The sequence below is a fragment of the Calidris pugnax genome, unplaced genomic scaffold, assembly GCF_001431845.1.
Source record: "Calidris pugnax isolate Ruff unplaced genomic scaffold, ASM143184v1 scaffold164, whole genome shotgun sequence".
Classification (NCBI taxonomy): Eukaryota; Metazoa; Chordata; class Aves; order Charadriiformes; family Scolopacidae; genus Calidris; species Calidris pugnax.
The window spans coordinates 2,871,249-2,898,156 of record NW_015090895.1 but is presented as its reverse complement, the minus strand read 5'-3'; the positions used below and the strand labels follow the sequence as shown (position 1 = coordinate 2,898,156).

Below are 26,908 nucleotides of genomic sequence, written 5' to 3'. Positions count from 1 at the left end.
GCCAGAAGCCTCAGAAGACCATAATCATTGGAAGGCCTGTTGACTTCCATTTTTTGGTAATCTGGAACATCATCAATCTGGCATGGCGCAGGGCAGTCAACAACTCGACGTGCAGGTACTCCATGATCTCCGACAACGTTTCCCTGAGATACCTGAAGGGGTGGTATCTCAGTGTATGCTTCAGGTATGGCAAAGAGTTTTTAAGAGTATGTGTATTTTGTTATTGTACTGTGAAAGTTCCTTTTAGCAGTATACATGGAGCATAGTTTTTTATTCTTCTGATTTTGTTTGGAAAGGGTGGAAGACTCCACTACTTGCATTTTTGTCCTGTCTCTTATGTACAAAGATTTTATCATTCTTATGATTGTGGGGTTTTTTTGCCATTCTTCCTTGTCTACGTGACCTGTGACTGTATGGTTACAGGGAATAAGGAAAGTAGCTAATGGAATGATTATTGATGATGACTTATTTATATGACATACATATACTGGAGGAGATTTTAGCAAACAATGATTCATTCTTCCAAAATAAGGAACTGGCCTTAGATAGGAATCCAAAGATTTTCTGTCTTCGTGGCATCTTTTTGCTACAGCTGTCCAAAGGTTTATTTTTTTCTTCTCTGTCTCCGAGTCAGGTGGCAGGGGTTTTTTTTATTTTTTTTTATTTTTTTCCTTTAAATTTCTTTCTTTCACCTTCATCTAAAATCACAAATTAGAAGTGATAATAAGTGAATGCACATAATCATTTTTCAAAGTAATGGTCGTCTAGGAATGCCTTCTGTTAATGGGAAGATTCAGAAGTGAAATAGAAACAAGTAAGATCTGATTTGGCCTTGTGTGGCCGTGGCCAAAGTGGAACTTAATGTGATAAACTGCTGCGTATGAAAGTAGTGAAGCTGCATTTGCATCCTAGCTGTCCCAGGCAGAAGAATAGGTATACTGATAACTGTGGATGTAATTTTTGGATTGTGTGTCTTCTAAACCATGCAAATACAAATTAATTGCTTTCAGACAAACATAAAGCAGGGAAGCCCTGCAATATAAAGCTTTACTTATCCTGACAGACATCTTTTCTGTACTGTTAAGTATATGATCGTTTTGATTAATTGTGTTGAAGTCATAGACATCTTGAGGCTTGAAGGGGGAGGAGGGCAATAGCTGGCTTGCGTGTGACAAGCCGTGGGATGATAGGTGACAGTTAGAGGGACAGGGTGCTAGCGAGGGCATGCAGCGGTTGCTCTGAGATGCACTGGCTACACTGCAGCGTACTTGAAGTCTTACAGAGAGGAGCCAGGGACTCCTGAGGTAATAGAAGCCAAGAAGGACACACCAATGAAATACTCCAAGGGAGTTAAGGGATGTTTCTTTAAGAAGGTGACATGGCCAACAGCCCAGCTGAAACGCCTCTACACTAATGCACACAGCATGGGAAACAAACAGAAGCTGGACGCCACTGTGCTGCTAGAAAGCTACTATCTGGTTGCTGTTACTGAAGCCTGGTGGGACGAATCCCATGACTGGAGAGCTATGACTGATGGCTACAGGCTGTTCAAAAGGGACAGGTGAGGAAGGAGGGGCAGGGGTGTTGCACTCTACATGAAGAAAGGGATAGACTGTGAAGAGTTGTCCCTGAAGAGTAGCCATAAGCAGGTTGAAAGCCTATGGGTAGGAGACAAAAGCAACAAAGGGAACCTGATGAGTGGTGCCTACTACAGGCCGCCTGATCAAGGGAAGCCTGTTGGTGAAGCCTTCTTACTCCAGCTACTGCAGGCACTGTGCTCAGGCTCTCATCCTGCGGGGGGCTTCAACCACCCTGGAGTCTGCTGGAAAAGTAGCACAGCAAGCTGTAGGCAATCCAGGATACTCCTGGAGGGCATCAAAGATAACTTCTTAAGACAGGTAATAGACAGCCCCACCAGAGGGGATGCAATACTGCACCTGATGATCACCAGCACAAGTGATCTAATTGGTGATGCCAAGATTGGAGGCAGCCTGGGCTGCAGTGATCATGCACTGGTGGAGTTTGCAGCCCTGAGGGATATGGGTCGGGGCAAGAGTAAAGTCAGGACCTTGAATTATAGGAAAGTAAATTTCCAGCTCTTCAAGGCGTTAGTCAATAGGACTCCATGAAAAACTGCCCTCAGGGACAAGGAAGCAGAACAGAGCCTGGCAGATATTAAGGATGCTTTCCATAGAGTGTAAGAACTCTTGATCCCCTGTAAGAAATCAGGAAAGGAAGGCAAGAGACCAGCATGGCTGAGTTGAGACCTGTGGGTCAAACTAAAGGGCAGGAAGGGAATGCACAGGCAGTGGAAGCAGGGACAGGTATCTTGGGAAGAGCATAGGGAGGCTGCCTGGCTGTGTAGGGATGGGGTCAGGAGGGCTAAGGCATGGCTGGAGCTGAACTTGGCAAGGGATGCAAAGAGTAATAAAGGCTTCTGTAGGTATGTCAACCAGATCATCAAAGAAGGTGTACCCCACTGAACCAAGATTGGCAAACTGGTAAGAGCGGATGAGGAGAAAGCTGAGGTACTCAATAACTTTTTTCCCTCGGTCTTCACTGGCACCCTCTCTCCCCACACCTCTTGAGTGGATGGACTGCAAGGCAGGGACTGGGGGAAAAGTCCCTCCTGCTGTAACAGAAGACCAGGTTCATGACCAGCTGAGGAATCTGAACATACAGAAGTTTATGGGACCTGATGAGAGATGCATCCCAGAGTCCTGAGGGAATTGGCTGATGTAGTTGGCAAGCCACTCTCCATGATACTTGAAACTTCATGGCAGTCAGGTGAAGTCTGTGGTGACTGGAAAAAAGGAAACGTTGCACCCATTTTTAAAAAGGGTAGAAAAGACGACCCTGGAAACTACTGACCTTTCAGCCGCATCTGAGGCTGGGTGCCTGGGAAGATCATGGAACAGATACTTTTAGAAGCTATACTAAGGCACCTGGAGGGCAGGCAGGTGATTCAAAACAGCCAGAATGGCTTCACCAAGGGCAAGTCCTGTCTGACCCACCTAGTAGCCTTCTGTGGTGGAGTGACTACACCAGTGGACAAGGGAAAAGCTACAGTAGCGTCTGTCTAGACTTCTCTAAGGCCTTTGACACAGTGCCCCACAACATCCTTCTCTCTAAATTGGAGAGAGATGGATTTGATGGGTGGATTGCTCAGCGGATGAGGAATTGGTTGGATGGTTGTGTCCAGAGGATAGTGGTCAGTGGCTTAATGTCCAGAGGGAGATCGGTGACAAGTGGTGTCCCTCAAGGGTCTGTCCTGGGACCAGTACTGTTCATCCAGTGACATAGGCAGTGGGATTGAGTGCATCCTCAGCAGATTTACAGATGACACCAAGCCCAGTGGTGTGGTTGACACACCTGAGAGAGATGGGATGCCATCCAGAGGGACCTGAATAGGCTGGAGAAGTGGGCCCGTGTGAACACATGGCCAACAGCCCAGCTGAAACGCCTCTACACTAATGCACACAGCATGGGAAACAAACAGAAGCTGGACGCCACTGTGCTGCTAGAAAGCTACTATCTGGTTGCTGTTACTGAAGCCTGGTGGGACGAATCCCATGACTGGAGAGCTATGACTGATGGCTACAGGCTGTTCAAAAGGGACAGGTGAGGAAGGAGGGGCAGGGGTGTTGCACTCTACATGAAGAAAGGGATAGACTGTGAAGAGTTGTCCCTGAAGAGTAGCCATAAGCAGGTTGAAAGCCTATGGGTAGGAGACAAAAGCAACAAAGGGAACCTGATGAGTGGTGCCTACTACAGGCCGCCTGATCAAGGGAAGCCTGTTGGTGAAGCCTTCTTACTCCAGCTACTGCAGGCACTGTGCTCAGGCTCTCATCCTGCGGGGGGCTTCAACCACCCTGGAGTCTGCTGGAAAAGTAGCACAGCAAGCTGTAGGCAATCCAGGATACTCCTGGAGGGCATCAAAGATAACTTCTTAAGACAGGTAATAGACAGCCCCACCAGAGGGGATGCAATACTGCACCTGATGATCACCAGCACAAGTGATCTAATTGGTGATGCCAAGATTGGAGGCAGCCTGGGCTGCAGTGATCATGCACTGGTGGAGTTTGCAGCCCTGAGGGATATGGGTCGGGGCAAGAGTAAAGTCAGGACCTTGAATTATAGGAAAGTAAATTTCCAGCTCTTCAAGGCGTTAGTCAATAGGACTCCATGAAAAACTGCCCTCAGGGACAAGGAAGCAGAACAGAGCCTGGCAGATATTAAGGATGCTTTCCATAGAGTGTAAGAACTCTTGATCCCCTGTAAGAAATCAGGAAAGGAAGGCAAGAGACCAGCATGGCTGAGTTGAGACCTGTGGGTCAAACTAAAGGGCAGGAAGGGAATGCACAGGCAGTGGAAGCAGGGACAGGTATCTTGGGAAGAGCATAGGGAGGCTGCCTGGCTGTGTAGGGATGGGGTCAGGAGGGCTAAGGCATGGCTGGAGCTGAACTTGGCAAGGGATGCAAAGAGTAATAAAGGCTTCTGTAGGTATGTCAACCAGATCATCAAAGAAGGTGTACCCCACTGAACCAAGATTGGCAAACTGGTAAGAGCGGATGAGGAGAAAGCTGAGGTACTCAATAACTTTTTTCCCTCGGTCTTCACTGGCACCCTCTCTCCCCACACCTCTTGAGTGGATGGACTGCAAGGCAGGGACTGGGGGAAAAGTCCCTCCTGCTGTAACAGAAGACCAGGTTCATGACCAGCTGAGGAATCTGAACATACAGAAGTTTATGGGACCTGATGAGAGATGCATCCCAGAGTCCTGAGGGAATTGGCTGATGTAGTTGGCAAGCCACTCTCCATGATACTTGAAACTTCATGGCAGTCAGGTGAAGTCTGTGGTGACTGGAAAAAAGGAAACGTTGCACCCATTTTTAAAAAGGGTAGAAAAGACGACCCTGGAAACTACTGACCTTTCAGCCGCATCTGAGGCTGGGTGCCTGGGAAGATCATGGAACAGATACTTTTAGAAGCTATACTAAGGCACCTGGAGGGCAGGCAGGTGATTCAAAACAGCCAGAATGGCTTCACCAAGGGCAAGTCCTGTCTGACCCACCTAGTAGCCTTCTGTGGTGGAGTGACTACACCAGTGGACAAGGGAAAAGCTACAGTAGCGTCTGTCTAGACTTCTCTAAGGCCTTTGACACAGTGCCCCACAACATCCTTCTCTCTAAATTGGAGAGAGATGGATTTGATGGGTGGATTGCTCAGCGGATGAGGAATTGGTTGGATGGTTGTGTCCAGAGGATAGTGGTCAGTGGCTTAATGTCCAGAGGGAGATCGGTGACAAGTGGTGTCCCTCAAGGGTCTGTCCTGGGACCAGTACTGTTCATCCAGTGACATAGGCAGTGGGATTGAGTGCATCCTCAGCAGATTTACAGATGACACCAAGCCCAGTGGTGTGGTTGACACACCTGAGAGAGATGGGATGCCATCCAGAGGGACCTGAATAGGCTGGAGAAGTGGGCCCGTGTGAACTTGATGAGGTTCAACAAGGCCAAGTGCAGGGTCCTGCACATGGGTTGAGGCAACTCCCAGTATCAATACAGGCTGGGGCATGAAAGGATTTAGAGTAGCCTTGTGGAGAAAGATTTGGTGGTACTGGTGGATGAAAAGCTGGACATGAGCTGACAATGTGTGCTTGCAGGCCAGAAAACCAACTTGTATCCTAGGTTCCATCAAAAGAAGTGTGGCCAGCAGGTCAAGGGAGGTGATTCTGCGCTTCTGCTCTGCTCTTGTGAGACCCCGCCTGGAGTACTGCATTCAAGCTCTGGGGCCACCACCATAAGAAGGACGTGGACCTGTTGGAACAAGTCCAGAGGAGGGCCACGAAGATGTTCAGAGGGATGGAGCAACTCTCCTATGAGGACAGGTTAGGAGAGTTGGGGCTGTTCAGCCTAGAGAAGAGAAAGCTCCAAGAAGACCTTATTGTGGCCTTTCAGTACTTCATGGGGGCCTACAGGAAAGACAGGGACACACTTTTTAGCAGGACCTGTTGAGATAGGAACGGGGGTAATGACTTTAAACTAAAAGAGGGGAGATTTAGGCTAGATATAAGGAAGACATATTTTCCAATGGGAGTGCTGAAGCCCTGGAACAGGTTGCTTAGAGAGGTGCCAAGAGAGGCCTCATCCCTGGAAACATTCGTCGACAGGTTGGGCAGGGCTCTGATCAACCTAATCTAGTTGAAGATGTCCCTGCTCATTGCAGGGGAGGTTGGACTAGATGACCTTTAAAGGTTCCTTCCAATGCAATCTGTTCTATGATCTTTAAACTGTTAAAATGCGGAACCCCTAATGCTGCAGAAGCACATGCTTTTCTATATATCTACGATACAGCGTTCTGGATAGCTAGTTGACATTACGTTGGAAGTATTTGTTGTGTAGAATTTTTTTCCAAACCCACTTTATATGTTTTAAGATATATGAGCTTGTTTCCACTGACCTATTGCAATACATGTTCTAGATTTAAACTAGTGTGAGCTTTAGACCTATTAAAAAGTGAGGGTCCTTTGAAAGGACAAACATATTCTGTACCTTGAGAAAATTGGATTTGGGCTTGTCCTATGTACATTCTCTGCACTTCCACCCTGATGAAGTGACCTAAGGAAACTGAGGACTCTCTATGAAGTCCTGGTTAGATGGCAAGTGGCTGATGGTATCAGTTAACTGTTTTGAGATTCCTGTCTTGGCACTGTGGTGCTGGTTATTATTACAAGGTCTGGTTCTTATATGTTCTGGTTTTAAATTTTTCTTTGGTAAGTCTGGATATTCCAGTTGACCACTGGGGTCTAGAAATGGAGTTTAGCATGATGGGGAAGTAGTCAGGGAGAAGTATCCCTGGAGTGAGAGCCATACATAATTAAGTGCTAGACTGTCTTCTGCCATGTTCAGTAGTAAGTCTTCACCTGAAAAGATGCTGAATATCTGTGTTCGTCTGACAGTGAAATCACATGAAATTTTGGGAGGGTCATCTTCATTTTAGTATTAAGACTGACTAGGTATCAGTCTCTTAGAATAGAAATGTTTTCCTTTAGAAAAGAAAGACTTTTCAACCAACTGGAAAGGCTGTTGAAAATTGTACGGCAAGGCCACATGGGTATTAATATGTATATGAACTATATAAAGTGGTAGTGTTTAAAATAGAAATGAAACAGTTATTAATGTATATTCCTCAGAATGGTAGTCTTCACACACTAAGGGAGGTGGGGGTGTATGTGCGTTTATATATATACACAGTTGTTCTGGTAGGAGATGCTTTATGTCACAGAAGGTGCCAATCCTGGATCACACATAACAAAGTTAGGGTGCTGAGGGCCAGATGTAGTTGAACTTTAAGTGAAGTTATTATTTTTTTTTCTTTAACTACTGTTTAAATTAAAAACTGAACCACAGCTGGTACAGGCTGTTGTATGAGAAACTGGGGAGGAAAAAAATCCACAATCTGGAATGCTTTATAGTAATTTTACTCTTTTGGAAAAGCTACCATTCATGTCATTCTTTTAACAAGTCTAGATTAAGCTAAAATGAGTGGAGAGGGGAAGAAAGGAAATTCCCCAGTATACATTTGATTTGATTCATAATTTATCGTCTGAATAATTTCAACTGCTGGCACCACGTAACAAATGAAACATTTGCAGGAGTTATTTGGTTTCCTCGCTGATGTATGAATAAACCTTTTTTTAGCCTTGAGCCTGAAATTCTTAAAAGAAGCAGAAATTGTCGGAATTGTAAGGTGCTTTATGGAATTGCCAGTACTTTTTCAAGCAATACTTATTCTGACTCCATTTTTAAGGCACTAAATTCTGTTCTACCAAGAAAAGCTGGTTTAAAATGTTGGGCTTTTAAACTTTCAAGTGAAGTAATGTACTCAGGTAAACAGTAAAATAAAGGTGAAAACAATAAACACTCGGGTAGACATTAACATTTCATCCGCCTTTTGCAGTTTGCAATTTTGATCTGGTTTAATTTGATCTGTGGTATTAGAAGTAGTTAATTGTACATATCTGTTCCTAGCAAAAGATGCCAAGAGGTGTAACCATTGCTTTCCCTAAAACTGGACTTGATTTTTTTAAAATGTCATACCGTGTTACCATAGCATTTTTCTAGATGTATAGACTACTTGAGTACTATGACCTAGTATGTATTACCCTTGTTTCAAAATTCATGTCTGCGAAATGTTACCCTTAGTTGTGTTCGAGCTAGGCTTGATTGCAGCTTCAGTTGAATGCTTGCTGAATGCTGAACCGTGGCTTTTTCTTCTGCTATTTGACAATAATAGCTGTCCTTTCTTACTCCTAGAACAACAACAACCTAGATGCCTGTTGTCGAGCCCTCGCACAGGAGAGCAACAAATACTTATATATGGAGTACCATAGTCCTGATGACACCAGAATGAATAGAAATAGCCTTTTGCACATTAATCTGGGTATTCATCCTCATACCAGCTATCATGCAGGGGATGGAGCTCAACTTAATGGTGGTCGTACACTGGTACACAGTTCAAGTGATGGACATATTGATCCACAACGCACAGCAGGTAAACAGCTGATATGCTTAGTTCAAGAACCACATTCTGCTCCCGCTGTTGTGGCAGCTTCTCCTAGTTACAATCCATTTTTCATGAATGACCAGAATAGAAATGCAGCTACTCCTCCTCCACAGCCACCTCCACAGCCATCTTCCATACAACCAGGAATGAACACGTCTGCTATGCAAGGCCCTCCTCCCACGTATATGCACATACCTCGGTACAGTACAAATCCCATTACTGTTACAGTATCACAAAACCTCCCCTCGGGACAGAGTGTACCCAGAGCTCTACAAATTCTTCCACAGATTCCAAGCAATCTTTATGGGACTCCTGGCTCTATTTATATAAGACAAACATCTCAAAGTTCTTCAGGACGACAGACTCCTCAGAATACACAGTGGCATTCATCGCCACAGGGCCCAGTTCCACACTATACTCCCCGTCCTTTACCTGTGTATCCACATCAACAGAACTACCAACCTTCTCAGTATTCTCCTAAACAACCCCAGATCCCTCAGTCAGCTTTTCGATCGCCACCGCCATCCCAGTGTCCCTCTCCCTTTGGCTCTCCTCAACACCAAGTTCAGCCTCCTCAGTTGAGTCATCAGAGTTCACATGTTTTCATGCCTCCTAGTCCTTCGACTGTCCCACCCCATCCATATCAGCAAGCATCCCAGACTTTTCAAAAACAGGGTGGTCACTCTGTATCGTATCTTCCTCCTTTTGCTGGACCTAGTTTATCCAAAGGTTCCATGAATAAAATAGAAATTACAGTTGAGCCACCGCAAAGGCCTGGGACTGCAATGAACAGAAGTCCTTCACCAATAAGTAATCAACCATCTCAACGAAACCAGCACCCGCTGTATGCAGCCACTACTCCTCCTTCAAGCTCTCCATCAAGAGGTATGTCGGGTCAACCCAAACCTCCATTTAGTGTTAATCCAGTATATATTACCTACACTCAACCAACTGGACCTACAGGTGCACCAACACAGTCTCCTCGGGTAATGGTATCTCAGCCAAACCCAACCATTTTTAAAATCACAGTAGGTCGAGCACCGACTGAGAATCTTTTAAATTTAGTGGACCAAGAAGAGCGTTCTGCAGCACCAGAGCCTATTCAGCCTATTCCTGTAATCCCAGGATCTGGAGGAGAAAAAGGAAGCCATAAGTATCAGAGAAGTTCTAGTTCTGGATCAGATGACTATGCTTACACTCAAGGTAAATGTTTCACCTTGCAAATCGTATTATTGTAAAATGCATTTTGAGCTTGATTTTGCTACTTACTAAGTGACAATTTTTGAACCTGTGCAGAGAAGAATAGAGATTGCACCAAAAATCATCTAATGAAAGAGTTTGTTATGATTAAAAAAAAAAAAAAATGCCAAATTACAGTTTAATGCATGAAGATTTTTGAGGTTCTTAAAGTTGATATACTTTTGATGTTAGAGGAATTTCTTAAAACAGTACAGCTAACAACAGTAAATGGTTTGTTCATATACTGTGTGTCTGGTTTGTAAATTCTGCATTGAAGAACTGAGTCATAAATTTACATGTGGATTTTATTAATTTTTGTATTTGTTTTGTACTCTGATGCTTTATAAAACCTGAAGCACTAACCTTTGCAGGGAATTTGAGTCCAGTTTATTTAGTTTACATTGAAGAGTATTAAGTGAAAGAGGAGAGAGGGGTAGGATTGCAGCTAAAATTACTTCGTGTGTCAATACAAATCATAATTTTGTTTTTGAAAGGTATAAAAATAATTATTTTGAAGAACTTAATCAAAAGACATTTGAAACAGGAGGAAGAGGGCAGAGAAATTTTAGGATATATGTTCTGCTGCATAGGGATAGAACATAGCCTTAATGCCATGTATAAATGAAGAAGTAAGTAATTTATTAAAAAAAAAAAGTGAAATCTAACCTTTAGCTGAAAACTGCTTGTGTCAGAGAAATCTGCTTTATAGATTTGAAACATTTAAAATTGAGCAAATTAACCAGTCTGCAAGCATTCAAACCAATCATTTGAGATAATGACAGAATAATAATCAGCAGCAATTATTTAAAGAATGTGCTTTGTTTCTGGATTTGTGTTTGGAAAAGAGAGTCTATTCCTCCATTGCTCCTTCTAGCCTTTTGTTCACTCTAGAGAGCTGAAATATTGGTTATAATGCTGCCTCGTAGTTCTTGATTTCTTGTTTCACTCTGTGTCTTTTGATCTATTCTAACTAATCAACAAAGAGCTGTTCTGTACCTGGTAGACACAATTAGAAATCTTATTTAGAGAAAATGAACACTAATAAGTCTGTAACTCCTAGGCCTTATCCTTTGTTTGGTAGTGTCCCTATTACAGTTTTATTAAAGATTGTCAGTTATGTGAGAAAACAGTATGTAGCTTCACGTAACTGAGAAGAACTTATTCTGAAATGTTGAAATCTGGTTTTGGCTTTGTATCTTTGACTAGATTTGTGTATTTGGAAAACAAAACCAACAGAACTAGTTATATGCTAGTATATGCTTTTTGGGGCATCTGCTTTTGTGGCAATACCTACCACAGCTGGGACTTCATTATATCCTTTGGTATTGCTGCATTCTGAACTCTTGATAGGAATAACTTGTAGAAGAATAAACGTTATATTTTTTACTATCACAAAGGGATCCTAAAGAAGAGTATATGTAACAGCTTAATATAGTGAACAAATTTACTTAATTTTCTTTTCAATCTGAGCCCTTGAGAAAAGTGTTACCAAAAATCCATTCTGATGTCTGTATTTCCACTGTTTCTTTGTAGTGTGAGTCATGTTTGATGAAGTCTACTAGAGTATGATGCAAAGCCATGTAATGTAGTCATATCAGATGTTAAATTGGAGGATTCACACAAAGACAAGGTTTGATAGTAATAGTGAAAAATCATACAGCCTGGTAGCTGTACTTTGGTGTGGGGTTTTTTTTTTTAGTTTTGTGATCTCTGAAACTGCTTGGATGACTTTTGCTACTTCAAAAAGCAGAGAACAGTTTTGTTCAGTAATACTGGTGCCTATATTATAAAAACATCTGATGTTATTCTTGGATAGGATATTCAGTGTTTATTCTTTGGCCTTGAATTTGTGGATCCATACATAATCCAAAGTATAGTGCTGCTGTTTTTGCTTAGAATACTGACATCTGATAAAAAGCACTGTTGTTTTTATGCTCCTGACTGGTTGGTTGTTTGGTGGTGTTTTTTTTTTTTTTATCCTCCCCCAGTAAGCTGTCATACTGATGCTTATTTTTCTAACTTTTTTTTTTTAGGTAGCTTGCAAATATCCTTGAGATGCTATGTGGTTTTACTTTGCCTGTGTTAGATAGGGTTGAAGAAAAGTGCAGGTGCTGGCTGGTGCTTTGTATGAAATAGCATTTTGCAGATTCTACATTGTCTTCATACATTTGAATAGTTTGCTGGAACAGTGTTATATGAGCAGCGTGCTTCTCAGAATACACACAGCAAATCTGTCTTATTTTTCCCCATCCTAGTAGACTTTAATCAGATAAAACCAGCCAGATAAGGAATTGCTAAGCATCACACACAGCCAGTTTTACGTCATGATGAAATGCTGGAAAACAGTGTCTTGCAAAAACTGAATATTATTTTCTAGCCAGTCAAAATTCTTTCTTTCACTGCTCTGGGAGCCCAACATCAGTGTGTGACTAAAAGTCATAAATTTCAGTACCACGACGAAATTGTGAGAGAATGATTAACAGCAGAGAGAGGCTAAAGGACAGCAAATCAGCTCTATTGTAGAATTAAAGACTCTGAAGCACCTGAGCTGCCCCCACTGCTTATTTTCTGGATTCTCTAGTCTGTTTTGTTGAAATTCTATAGTTCTGCCTTTGAGCACTGGGAAAGTTATAGTATTGAGAATTACAGTACTCTCTGAAAAGCTAAGACTACCTAAAGTTATTATAGCATCATCTGTAATAGCAGTGAATTCAGGACTGACATTTGGCTAATGTCTTAAGGCTAGTGTGTCAGCTGCTATTGAGCAGCAGATATGAAGTGTGTGTTACCTTCTGATCTTATCTCTGGTGTTTATTCTTTTTGTCAGTACAGTATTAATATAACTAGGTTGCTGTTTCATCCTGAGAAGCTGTCTCCTTGTACAGGTGCCTTTGTATTTTTGAGACGAGAAAGACCAAATGCAAAAAAAGAAGCTTTGACCAAAATGGTAATATCAACTTCAAGTTACTGTCTAAACTGTGTTTTTATTCTGGAAGAACTTTGTTCTAAATTGTAGTTCATTTGGCATGAAAGCATCTTCACACTGATATTTGGCTGCATGTTTTTGATCACTTTTTTTTTTCCAGAAAGGTCACTCATGAATCTTACGCGCATAAGTTAAGAATTCAGTTTTCCCTGTTTTTGTGTGTTAGTAACTATTTCTTCCATGTAAAATATTAGCCTTGCTGTTACATCAACGAGCAAGGATGGAGAGATTAGCAAAGGAACTGAAGCTGGAGAAAGAAGAGCTCGAACGCTTGAAAGCCGAAGTCAATGGTATGGAGCATGATCTAATGCAGAGGCGGCTTCGAAGAGTTAGCTGTACAACTGCAATTCCAACAGTAAGCAATTTGTTAGTATTTTAAATCAAGATATAATTAATTTTTTTAATGTTTTCATGAACTAAAGTATTATACAAAAGAATACTTTGGGGTATAAAATCTGATTTTTGGTAAGTTCTTTGCTTGTCATAAACCAGTTCATATAGTTTAAGAGACAGATACGGGTCCAGCTTTCTTAGTGTTCACAACAGAATTTCTGAATCTTATATACATGTCCTTGTTCTGGACCACAGAACTGAATGGATAGTTACTTTCCTAACAAACTATAAAAGTGTGTGTCCAAGTGTATTTAAAGAGCCCAAGCCATATACAACTTGGTGTTCATGCAGCAAGGTTTCTTTTTTTTTTTTAAAAAAAGGGTATTTTTTTATGTTGAGGTATTTTGTTGTTTGAGTAGTTGCATCTCCTAAACAATCTATTTCCTATTTACAGGATGTGCCAAGTAACTTTAAGTGGCGGTATTGCCTCAAACAGTTGGCACCTCTCTCTTTTCCTTGTTGATTCTTCCTGTCTGCGTGAATTCCACCTGCAAGTGACTCTAGCACAAACATCTGTGTGGCTTTGATAAGAGAATTCATCTGACTGAAAAATAACTTCCACTTTGTGCAGTTGTTGGCCAAATTAGTTTAGACTCACTGTGTTGACATAAACAATGCACACAGATGTAGGCTGGAAGGCATAGTAGGAGCTGTTAGCTGCTTAACTAGTATGGCTGCTCACCTGTCTCAGGGCAGCATTTGGCAGGTATGTTCCTGGGAGGAATATAGAGGCACTGTCTGAGTGTGCAAGGATGAGGTTAGGAAAGCCAAAGCCCGACTGGAGTTGAATCTGGCACAGGATGTCAAAGACAAAAGAAGGGCTTCTATTAGTACATTGGTGACAAAAGAAAGACTGGTGAAGATGTGGGCCCATTGCTTAATGAGATTTGGTTACGTAGGACATGGAAAAGGCTGAGATACTGAATGCCATCTTTGCCTCAGTCTTCACAGGCCTTCAGGAGTCCCAAGTCTCAGGGACCTGGGGAAAAGTCTGGAGCAAGGAAGGTCGTATACTCTTGGTGGAAGGGGATCAGGTCAGGGAATACTTAAGCAAAGCAGACATACATGAGTTTGTGGTACTACATGGGATGTACCCATGATTGCTCAGGGAGCTGGCAGAAGCCATTGCAAGGCCACTCTGGATAATCTTTGATTGATTTTATGATCAATTCTATGATTTTGTTTTTTGGGAGGAGTGCCCAAAGACTAGATGAGAGCAAATGTCATTCCTGTTTCAAGAAGGAGGACCCAGGAAACTACAAGCTGGTCAGCCTCCCCTTGATCACTGTGAAAGTGATGGAGCACACAATCTTGGCACATAAAGGACAAGAAAGTGATCAGCAGTAGTCAGCATAGATTCACCAAGGGGAATTCAAGCTTGACCAGTTTGATAAACTTCTAGGGTAAAAAGACTGGCCTGGTAGATGAGGGGAGAGCAATGGTTATTGTCTACCTAGACTTCAGTAAGGCTTTCAGCATTGTCTCCTGTAAGATTTTCATAGAGAAGCTGATGAAGTGTAGGCTGGATGAGCAGATAGTGAGGGGGATTGAAAACTGGCTGAACAGCTAAGCCAAGAGTGCGGTAATCAGTGACACAAAGTCAGATTGGGGGCCAGTTACTAGTAGTGTACCGCAGGTTGCAGTACTGGGTCTGATCCCATTTAACATCTTCCTTAATGATCTGGATGCCGAGGTGGAATGTATCCGCAGTAAGTTTGTTGCTGACACAAAACTGGGAGAGTTGTGCTGCCATTTAGAGGAACCTCAACAAGCTGGAGAAATGGGCTGGCAGGAACATCATGCCATTCAGCAAGGGGAAGTACTAAGTCCTGCACTTAGGGAGGAACAACCCCATGCACCAGTATAAGCTGGGGGCCAAGCAGCTGAAAAGCAATTTTGCAGAAAAGGCCCTAGTGGTCTGGTGGAGCCCAAGTAGAATATGAGCCAGGAATGAGGCAAAGAAGACTAATGATATCCTGAGCTGCATTAGGAGTGTTGCCAGCAAGGGGAGAGAGATTACCCTTCCCCTTTATTGAGCACTGGTGAGGCAACACCAGTACTGTGTCCAGGAATGGGCTCCCCAGTACAAGAGAGAGATGTGGTCATACTGGAGAGTTCAGTGAAGTGCCACAAAGATGATTAAGGGACCGGAACATCTCTCCAGTGGGGACAGGCTGAGAGAACAGGGACTGTCCAGCCAGGAGAAGAGAAGGCTCATGGGGGATCTTAGGCTCAGGTGGGAAGGGAGGGTGTGAAGAGAATGGAGCCAGGCTCTTTCCACTGGTGCGACAGGATCAGAGGCAGTGGGCACAAACTGCAACACAGGTGGATCCCTCTGAATGTCAGGAACTACTTTTTTTTACTCTGTGGTTGATTGAGCACTAGCACAGGTTGCCCAAGTCGGTTGTGGAGTCTTCATCCTTGGAGATACTCAAAAGCTGTCTGCCATCTGGGCAGAGGGAGTGGACCAGATGACTTCCAGAGGTCACTTCCAACCTCAAACATTCTGTGACTTTGTGATTCTGTCTGTGATGCTAGAGCGTATCATAGAATAGGATAGTTACTCCTACATATATGTTAATAATCACTGCTGCTAGCATAAGGAAACACTGTATTACAGTAACTTGGGGTTTCTTAATGCTATGCAAATATATGGACTTAACTGATTATTCTGTTAAGAATAATTAATGTTTCAGTATTGCATGATTTATATATACTGGGTTAGAACGTTTGGCATATTGGAGCTCCTTGGGGTGATGCAAATAAACTTCTGACCTTATTCAGTTATAATCAAGTAATAATTAATGTGAACTGCAGCTCGTATTCTGTTTCGTGATCATCTTGCTGTAAACTCATGTAGCAAGTCATCGATTTATGCAGAATTTTATAAGGTATATGGTTTTCTAAACTTGAGCTCAGCTATGTCTTAGTAATGAATTTTAGTATGAAGTAACTCGTTCATTTTTGTTGGTTTGTTTTATTTTCCTCCTCAAATGCCAATAGAAGAATGTTTTTTTAGGCAATAAATTGGGTCGGGGGGACGGGACAGACAATGGAATCCTGGTGTTTTTTTCAGTGCCTTATACTCAGTTTCTAATAAATTCATTAACAAAGATATAGCAATGTTATTTCTGTGTCAGATAAGATACTGACTTTACCACAATTACTATTTTGGGTTGTTTCTTTCTAGCCTGAGGAAATGACCAGATTGAGAAGCCTCAACAGACAGCTTCAGATAAATGTTGACTGTACACTGAAAGAAGTTGATCTCCTTCAATCTAGAGGTATAGAATTCATTGTTTTTCAAAAACATAATTTAAATACGGGTGAGTGTGTTGCAGATGACACCAAGTTGGTCAGGAGTATTGATCTGCTTGAGGGCAGGAATGCTCTACAGAGGGATCTGGACAGGCTGGATCAATGGGCTGAGGCTGGTTGTATGGGCTTCAGCAAGGCCAAGTGTCAGGTCCTGCACTTGAGTCTCAACAGCCCTGTGCAGTGCTACAAGCTTGAGGAAGAGTGGCTGGAGAGCTTCTCAGCAACACCTGGGGGTGTTGGTGGAGCGCTGGCTGAATATGAGTCAGCAGTGTGCCCAGGTGGCCAAAAAGGCCAACAGCATTCTGACTTGTATCAGAAATGGCCAGCAGGACTAGGGAAGTCATAAGCCCTGGTGAGGCTGCACCTCAAATACTGTGTCCAGTTCTGGGCCCCTCACTACAGGAAAGACATTGAGGTGCTGGAGCGTGTCCAAGAGAAGGGTAATGAAGTTTGTGAAGGGTCTCAAGCACAAGTGTTATGAGGAGCAGCTGCGGGAACTGGGGTTGATTAGCTTGGAGAAAAGGAGGCCAAGAGGAATCCTTATCACTCTCTACACTGAAAGGAGGTTTTAGGAAGGTGGGGATCAGTCTCTTTTCCCAACTAATAAGTGACAGGATAAGAGGAAACGGCCTCAAGTTGCACCAGGGGAGGTTCAGACTGGATATTAGGAAAAAATTCTTCACTGAAAGGGTTGTTAAGCTTTGGAATGGCTGCCCAGGGAAGTGGTTGAGTCACCATCCCTTGGAGGTATTTAAAAGGCGTGTGTATGTGCTGCTCAGGGGCATGGTTTAGTTGTGGCAGTATTACGTTAATGGTTGGACTTGATGATCTTAAAGTTCTTTTGCAACCTGAATGATTCTGTGATTCTAATATAGTATGTGATTGAATGTGGATACTTGGACTCTCAATCCTGATTATCAGTATCAACTTACCTCTAAAAGGTGTCTTTTTCAGTTGCAACCTGATAAACATGACTTGCTAATATTTCTGTTAGCCAAATTAAATTACATTGCCAAGAAAGTGGTGATTTAAAAGTGACTTTTGCAAGCAGAAATTTAAAAAAAAAAAATCCTTAGTGAAGGTTCTTTACTTAATTATTTTACTTTTTGCTAACAAAGGCTCTGACCAAGTAGTACAAAATAGAACTACAGGTTGCAACCAAGTTGGCGAACAGAAATCTACGTAGGTCTTTAAAAATTCTCTTTCTGTGACAGAAACTTGATATAAATACAGTCAAATAGATTAAAATATTCATAGTCACCCTTTTTTACCAAGAATGTGTCCTGCAGAAATATTTACATTTTCACATATTTTTAAAGAATACAGAACATTGAGCTGGAGTTGATTCTTCAATATGGGATAGCCTGCTAAATATTACTAGAATTGACACAAAACTGAAAATGTGTGACAAAAGACAACTCAGGATATAGCTAATATATGGCATCATGATAAAAAGATGTATAAAATCTGAAGCCTCTAGATGTTCATATCACTGGCGCAGGCATGTAAATAATGTTGGAGTTAAGCTTTCTTACTTTTCTTTTCTGACAGGGAACTTTGATCCGAAAGCCACGTGTAACTTCTATGATAACATAGAGCCTGGTCCTGTTGTGCCACCAAAGCCATATAAAAAGGGTAGGTCAACAAATAAGCATCAAGTTACCTAATCTGCATTGAGAAAGCTGCTTTTTTTTTAAAAAAAAACAAAAACAAAACAACCCTGTGATGACAGGAAGCAATTCTAATTAGTACAGTTTTTCTCTCTATGTAAACCAAACCAGAACATTTTTATACAAGTGCAGTAATCCTGGCTAAAACTTTTTTTCCCCAGGCAGGTTGTTGCAAATGAATGTTCTATTGATATGTTTGTAAATGTTGTTATTCGCTATTAGAAACAGAGTCGAAAATAAATGAACTTTTACATGTTAATTTGAGCTTCCTAATCATGGAGTGTTTTTAAATACTTCTAAGTAAAAATCTCTCTGTCAGGTTTTTTTAGCTGTCCTCTAATTTTTGTTGTTAGGATTTTATAGTTTAGTTGGCATCTTTTATGCAAGTATATATATAATTTACATTTATATTTTTAATTAGTTTTTAAATTGACTAGTCAAACTTTACCTGTTTTCTGTGAAATTCATACTCTGCACAATAGCCCTGAAGTTTTAGCACAGCACAGCAAGAGCTTCAGATGTTTTAAGGACCAAGACAGAACATATTTCCTCATGTCGGTCTAGAGAGATAACACTGTCCCACTTCTACAAGTTCATAACATTTTCTGTGCTAAGCATGTAGTACGTAGGATTCATATCCAGCTGAGAACACTTAAGTTTTATGTAAGCACAGGAGCTATGTATTTAGTCTCACTTTTTTCCCCAGTGGAGATTCAAGAAGTACATCCTGGAGTGACTCAGCTCACTGTTAGACACCTAGTGGCCACGTAGCTCAGTAGCTCTCTGAACTCCACTACTTTTAGTACTGATTCTGTAGCAGAATCCTGTTTTTTTCTGAGATATTTTGGAACTTTTTTTTTCCTCCTGAAATCTATTAAAAGAACGGTTTCAAATGTTAGTGGAAGTTTTTAAACTTTGGACATTTTAGCAGAACGATAATAGTCTAGGATCCTGTGCTCTGATACAGAAAAAACAGTGGTCTTTTCTCTGAAAAAGTTATGTGTGATAAGATTTATAATATTGTGTCTCCTCTTACTGTAACTAGCATATACTAAAATTGTTAGTGGAAAAAATTCACTCTTCTGAACCAGTAATCATAGTCTGCTTGAAAATCCAATTGTAAATAAGTTTTAGTTGCTAACAAGCATTTCACAAAGGATTTTGCAGCTGAATTTTGAATTCATATAAGGAAATTTTTCCCCCTCTTTTGAAGCAAGTATTTTACCCTTTGATATAATAAAATGCTTAGTATGTGGAAATTGAAAAGAAAGAGAAGGTCCAGAACTACTGCTTGTGGATTAAAAAAAAAAAACCAAAACAAAAGTAGGATGTGTTCCCTGCATAGGCAGTAGTGTCCAGGAAAGACAGCAGCAGCAAGTGAGCAGCGGCATGAAGGTAGCTGTCTGGATTCATGTTAAATTACAGTTGTCATGCAGTTGATTTAAGGCACTACTAGTTTGTGACGCTTGAAGAGATTCTCTTAATGACACTAGCCTATCTGATTTATTATTTCAAAGTAGAATAATATGCAAAAATTGCATGAGAAGTGATTTTATTTGGCAATTGGAAAGATAGTGTCGTGAGGATTTGTGAGGAACTTCTATAAGTAGCTTCCTGTTTTTTTTCTGTCAACATATGAGAGCTCAGTTTTAGAGCTGGTGTACTGTATTCTGAGCTTGGCTTTTAACATGGAGTCATCAAAATAGTATTTTTTTTTTTTCCTTAAAAAATTCCATTTCCTTAATATTCAGCTGTTGAAGGCATGGGCAGACAGACAGGTATGAGCAAAGGGTCTGCTCTGTGCTGCCATCTGGCTAGTCAACATGAACACAGTCCTGTGCCCACGCTGCTTAATTGCTTAGGAGGAATTCGTTGAGTCCAAGCACTGTTAATGTGACTATGCAACTTCTGGACTGGAGAGGATTTACATCTAAGCAAGGAGGTTACTTTTATTTTCTTTAAGTGTGTCTTTGAAGACAAACCTAAGCACTATTTGCACTAACTTTGTCTTCAGCCATCTGCTAGATTTCTTAGCAGATAACAGCAGTGTGTGCACTTTGAATTACAAATTGCAGTCCTTTTTTAGAACATAAGTTCTCTTTTAATTAAGCTGTTCTGCGGATGTTTCTTTAGCAGATGAGCATCTTAACCTTACTTTCTAGGTATGCATACTAATGTTGTTTTGAATATTAACATCTTGTAAAATCTTGTTTCACATCCTAGGAGTAATTGTCACTTCTAGTAGATAACCTGAGATCTTGAAGTGGTGGTAGGAGGCATCTGAAAACCAAGTCTTTCTGTGGGTTAACACCTAATGTATGCTTTGTGTACATACTGATTTTATGAATGAAAACAGACTTAAGTGCTGCTTCACATACAGCCATCCCTGCTGCAAAGCCATGAGGAAGAAAAACAATCGTCTTTTTATTTTTATATTGTGCATTCTTCAGCCTGGATAAATGCTAGAAAAAGATGCAGGAAATATATCATCTGTCGGACTGTTTGAAGAAACTAAGTTAGGAGTAGTCTTTCACTTCAGGTAAAGTAGGGTTATTGGAGCTTAGAATTTGGTAATAGTCTGATGTGTGCAAACCTATGAGGTCATTCCTTAACAGGATGGTGTTGTGGTGCCAAACAAACTTGTAATACATTTTAAGCTATTAAACCTTTAGCAGTATCAGTGACCTCACAGCGGTGACTGCTCTCTTTGTCTTTAAGGTGCTGCAGTTAAGTGACTCTTTAAGGAAGTGAACTACTTTATTCAAATTTCACAAACTGAATTAGAAGTGCTTTAGCAAAAGACCTTAATGTTACCTAAGTGGAAAGGTTTCTACATTCATTTTAAGGTAGAATGTTTAATGATTTTTTTTTTTTTCCTTAAAAAATTCCATTTCCTTAATATTCAGCTGTTGAAGGCATGGGCAGACAGACAGGTATGAGCAAAGGGTCTGCTCTGTGCTGCCATCTGGCTAGTCAACATGAACACAGTCCTGTGCCCACGCTGCTTAATTGCTTAGGAGGAATTCGTTGAGTCCAAGCACTGTTAATGTGACTATGCAACTTCTGGACTGGAGAGGATTTACATCTAAGCAAGGAGGTTACTTTTATTTTCTTTAAGTGTGTCTTTGAAGACAAACCTAAGCACTATTTGCACTAACTTTGTCTTCAGCCATCTGCTAGATTTCTTAGCAGATAACAGCAGTGTGTGCACTTTGAATTACAAATTGCAGTCCTTTTTTAGAACATAAGTTCTCTTTTAATTAAGCTGTTCTGCGGATGTTTCTTTAGCAGATGAGCATCTTAACCTTACTTTCTAGGTATGCATACTAATGTTGTTTTGAATATTAACATCTTGTAAAATCTTGTTTCACATCCTAGGAGTAATTGTCACTTCTAGTAGATAACCTGAGATCTTGAAGTGGTGGTAGGAGGCATCTGAAAACCAAGTCTTTCTGTGGGTTAACACCTAATGTATGCTTTGTGTACATACTGATTTTATGAATGAAAACAGACTTAAGTGCTGCTTCACATACAGCCATCCCTGCTGCAAAGCCATGAGGAAGAAAAACAATCGTCTTTTTATTTTTATATTGTGCATTCTTCAGCCTGGATAAATGCTAGAAAAAGATGCAGGAAATATATCATCTGTCGGACTGTTTGAAGAAACTAAGTTAGGAGTAGTCTTTCACTTCAGGTAAAGTAGGGTTATTGGAGCTTAGAATTTGGTAATAGTCTGATGTGTGCAAACCTATGAGGTCATTCCTTAACAGGATGGTGTTGTGGTGCCAAACAAACTTGTAATACATTTTAAGCTATTAAACCTTTAGCAGTATCAGTGACCTCACAGCGGTGACTGCTCTCTTTGTCTTTAAGGTGCTGCAGTTAAGTGACTCTTTAAGGAAGTGAACTACTTTATTCAAATTTCACAAACTGAATTAGAAGTGCTTTAGCAAAAGACCTTAATGTTACCTAAGTGGAAAGGTTTCTACATTCATTTTAAGGTAGAATGTTTAATGAGGTGCCAAACTAGTAGTATGATCTTGCCTTTCATCCTTCTCTTCTGAAATAAGAAAAAATGTTTTCTTTTGGCTTTTTTTAGAGCATCAAAACAGCTCCAAACAGACTCCACGGACTCAGCCAAGAGATGAAGACTTTGAAGGGGCTCCATGGAATTGTGATAGCTGCACCTTTCTAAATCACCCAGCATTAAATCGCTGTGAGCAGTGTGAAATGCCACGATACACCTGAAAACCAGGAAGGGGCTGCTTTGGGTTGAAAACAGGCTCTCAAGCCGTCAGCTGTAGGAGAAGGAAACATGGGGAACCTTTCAGTCCATCTGCCCGGCCTTTGCTAGTCAACAATCTCCATATTGCAAGGGGTGGGAGTAATGTGTTAAGATGTTTCTGCTTGTGCTACACTAAAAATAAGTAAATTAAGGGTGAAATTCTTTTTTTTATCCCATTGCTGTGAGCAAAGCAGAAAATGAAACCTGAAAATGTAAAAGGATTAATTTTGGAAAGAATGTATACAGGAAAGCAAATAACTACTGGTGTTTAGTCCTGTGGTTATAGTTACTGCTTAGTGGCTCTAAAAAAAAAAAACAACAAAGTGAACTGTTTTGTTTTTTTTTAAAAAAAATATTATAGGACTCTTAGTAATGGTGTGAAATGTTACACTTAACCAGAAAAACTGAAGAGCCAGAGCTGACTTAACCTGGCCACAGCTAGCTGGAAAACAAAGGCTCCCTGTGCTTCTAGATTGTAAGCTACTGAAAAAGAAGACAGGTAAATGCAAGGATAAATTTTGCAATGTATAAAAAAAAACAAGGAGAAGGGTATTTGTAATTGCTGCTTTTTTTCAGGGTAACTTATGTCTACAAAATTTGCTGTTTGAAATAGTAACCTAAGGTGACTAAATGAGATACTGTATGAGTGTTACAGAGAGTTTAATCAGAGGTAGTTTTTTACAATCCCTTTTGCTTGTACAGTGCTCACCTGGCTGTGTCAACACTGGTAATAAACTAAGAATGAATTCTACCATATTATGGATGAAAATACTGCTGCATGCTTTCATTAGGCCGTCGTGTTTCAAAGCTAAAAGTATGCTTTTACATACAACAATCTTCTAAGGCTGTGCTCTGTAGCAGCACAGTGACATATGCCAAACGCAGACTACTCCGAATTTGGTTTGGAAGACTTGAGCTCAGCCATGGTTGTGTATGAGAAGAGTTTGTACCCAGTTCCTTAGGCCTTTTCAGCTTCCAATTTGTGAAGAATTCATGATGTTTACAGCACAGAAGGTACTTTGTGCCCCAGTTCAAAGTTAGCTGAAAAATAATTAATCAGCTCTTCAGTAAAGGTTTATTTGCACATTGTTAATAAACCAGCCTGTATAAAATAGCAGATGCCAGATCCTGAAAAACTACACACTGTATTCTTTTTATTTTGGTCAGGAAATATTTGCTGTAGGTTGAAGAACACAAGACTTGCAACTGAAAATCATACTGGTACTTTTAGGCATATGATATTCTGTATTATAAAGGTGATGTTCAATTTGTTTGAATGCTTCAGGTTGCTGTAATAAAGCACTCAATACTTGTGAAATCAAATTTGGGTTTGGGCAGCTGAATGATTCTGTTTCACAACTGTGCAACTGAGTAGGATGTTCTTGTGTACCAGTCAGGAGCTGGTACGGTGCATTTGAGTTTTTCTGGTGTAACTCTGTCAAGATGCAGAGATGCAACCAAGCCCGTCAGCTGAGTTACGGTAATTGACTTGGCAACTGTGAGGCGAAACGTGCTAGCTAAACTTTACCAGGAGAGATTTAAACTACTTCGTTTTAAATTGCTCTTAGCTCGTGGCAGCCACATCCATATGGTCAATTACCACAACTCACTTGATGTGTGATAACATGTTTAGCTGTGGTAGAACAATCATGTGTCTGAATCCGTATTTAAAATCAAGGAGCGTTTGTAAGGGGTGGGTGGAAGAAAACTCATCTTGACTGCATTGCGCAATCTGCTGTCTTCTCTCCCTGCAGTTTATAAAGATAACAGTAAAAAAACAGACTGTGGTCTTAGATGAGGAACCAATATCTTATCTGGCATTTTTCAATATGTTCTCGCACTAATTAAGTCTTCAGCGTATTTTTAAGTAAGCTAAGGGATCTCCAGCAATCAGTGTGCACCACTAATGACCAAAAACAAAGTCAAAGGCATCAGAGCTAGTTTCCCTTCCCTCCTGTTACTATGTGGGGAGCTCATCACATGTGGAGAGGGGTAAAAAAATTACCATCAAATGAAGTTAGAAGGCAAATATTAATTTTGTTCATATAAGTGGACAGTCTGACAAAACTGGGATAACTAGAAAGCAGATGAGCAGAAGCATTATACCCAGGGTAAGCAGTACCATTGCTGTTATCAGCTGTGTAATGAATTACTCAAAACAATACAAGTAACTTCATGACTTTTCTATCATGATGCCTTTGCCTTTGTATTATTTCAATTTTCTGTTCATTTGTACTTCTGTTGAAGTTCTAGAAGCATTTGTTTTTGCTGGAATTACAAAATGTTAGCAACTGAAATGACAGTCAGCAAATGAGAGTAGGTGTGTCATGCATCAATACAGTTGTGCCATTTTCAGACAGAATAGATGCTACTTTTGAAGGGGGGGGAGAAAAATGCATGCAGTCCAATAATTCCCTGAACTGTAATAACCATAAATGAAGACTTGCTAATCTTAGTTGTAGCTTTACCAACAGAAGAAAAGGAAGGCTGCCATGACAGCATGATGCTTTTTGGAAGATGGAGTGAGTGTCATTAAATTGCAAATTAATTCCTTCATACCAATAATTGTACTCCAGTTTTTCAATTACTCTCATTTGTTGCTTGTACAAAAAAAACCCAACACCCTTCTGTTGTATTTTTTTACTTGTAAATGCCCATACTCAGACATTAATAGCAAAGATTTAAATGGTGCTTGAATATTTTTAGTTTGTTAGAATGTAAACTGTATTTTGAATATCGGAAGATTCATTTTCCTTCTGAAAGCAGGTGATGCTGTTCACACCCCAACTGAATTGTAGACTATGCCAAAAAGATTGGTTTATGTAATATTTATTGAATGCACATAAAACCCTAATGTCAGCTGGCATACAAAATGCACTGTATTGTATAAAACTTTTGTGTGTGTGTGTGAATGGTGGGATGCTGATGCCATTGTGTTGAGTTAATGCACTACTTGTGTTTTCTTTTTTTCCTTAATGACTGAGCTTTCCCTCAACCATGCTACTAGAGTGGTAGAGTTTGTAACTGACTTGGACATTCAGATATTCAAAATGATTTCACTGTTCATTGAAATTTTATAAAGCTTATTTTCTATTTACTGTGCTATTAAGACGAATTCCCTTTAATGATAGAATACTGCTGTAGTTTATTTAGAGTGGGGCTTGTGGAAAATGATTCAGAACATAGTAAACCAAAAGAAATTCTGAACTTTGGATCTACTTTTAATTTCATGTAATTACTAGTCTTGTTTGTTTGGGTGAAGAGGAAAGGGGTGGGAAGTCAAGCAAAAGGAAGTACTTTGTAAAATGTAGTCTTAGATCAGATTGAATTGTGTATCTGTGTGTCTGTGGTATGTGTGTGTTTCCCTTGAAAAATGGGAGGTGTGGTGAAAAGGTGTAATAATTCTTAAAAGAGCTGGTCTCAGTACTTTCTGATTATGATATGCTACTAAATCACATTTTTTTAAAAAACTTTTCTTTCAGTTACTTTATCTGTCCCAGTTACACATCTCTCATTTCAATTTCTAAATATTTTACATTTAATACTGATTGTAACCCCCCTTGAAACTGAAATAAAAATACTTGAGTTGAAACGGGGACAAAACAAAATAAAAACAATAAAGAATGTTTTAAAAAAGAATGTGAGAATATTAAATATGTTAAAAACAAGCTTGTCATCAGGGTGATAGTTTTTGTTTTAAAATTCAGTGGTATATCCTAGAATGTGAAAATGACTATCCTGACAAGAAGTGGACAGTTGGACATAAACAATTTGTCAACTTGTTTGGCACCACAGAATTTACGTGCTCTGTACTACGGTGACTCTTAAATCCCATAAAGAAAGAAGACATGCACAGATATCACATCTCATAGTCAGTACTGTCTCTATGTGCTGCTGCATTTGTTTCGTTTCAAAATGTCAATATTTATGAAGGTAACCATGACTGAATTTTGCCAAATTTCTTCAGTTTGGAGCTTTCGTTGCTGTTTATGTCCATAAATATTAATGCGAACATTTTTCTTGGTTTGGAATAATCAGAAATCAATGGAGTTAATGCAATATTATAACCCTGGATTTTCAGTACCTTTGGAACCGATTTTAAACAACTGTGTTCTTGAAACTTATTTATTTATGGTGGCACCAGTGTATCTAATCCATATTTCCTGCTGTGTGAAACCCTGTTAAATTTTTTCATTAAAAAAAAAAAAGACACGATCTTGTTTAATCCTGTATATATGGTGTCTACATTCTAGATTTGTGTATGCTGTGAATGAACTTATTACTAAGAGATGAAATTGTATAAAAAGCATTCAGAGGCTATGCATGCATGGTACCTCCAGAAAGTGCATACTCCGAGGTGCAGATTCCTGCAAAAATAAATTAATAAAACTAAGCAAACATCACATCCTGCATTTGTTCTTGTATGTAGTAGAAAACATTTTTAAAAAA

General features: G+C 40.3%; 1 protein-coding gene across 3 annotated transcripts; it reads left to right on the top strand.

The window, feature by feature from the left end:
• TAB3 (TGF-beta activated kinase 1/MAP3K7 binding protein 3) lies at positions 1 to 26,864 on the top strand. 3 transcript variants are annotated; one of them, XM_014948355.1, is made up of 7 exons: positions 1 to 184; positions 8,319 to 9,453; positions 9,634 to 9,771; positions 12,988 to 13,148; positions 16,377 to 16,470; positions 18,056 to 18,139; positions 22,274 to 26,864. In XM_014948355.1, the coding sequence occupies exons 1-7, from the start codon at positions 83 to 85 to the stop codon at positions 22,420 to 22,422; spliced, it is 1,863 nt and encodes a 620-aa protein (XP_014803841.1). In that variant the 5' UTR covers positions 1 to 82; the 3' UTR covers positions 22,423 to 26,864. The 3 variants fall into 3 exon arrangements, with proteins under 3 accessions (XP_014803841.1, XP_014803840.1, XP_014803839.1); XM_014948354.1 differs by having other exon boundaries at positions 9,598 to 9,771; XM_014948353.1 differs by having other exon boundaries at positions 8,319 to 9,771.
• Positions 26,865 to 26,908: the final 44 nt, after the last annotated feature.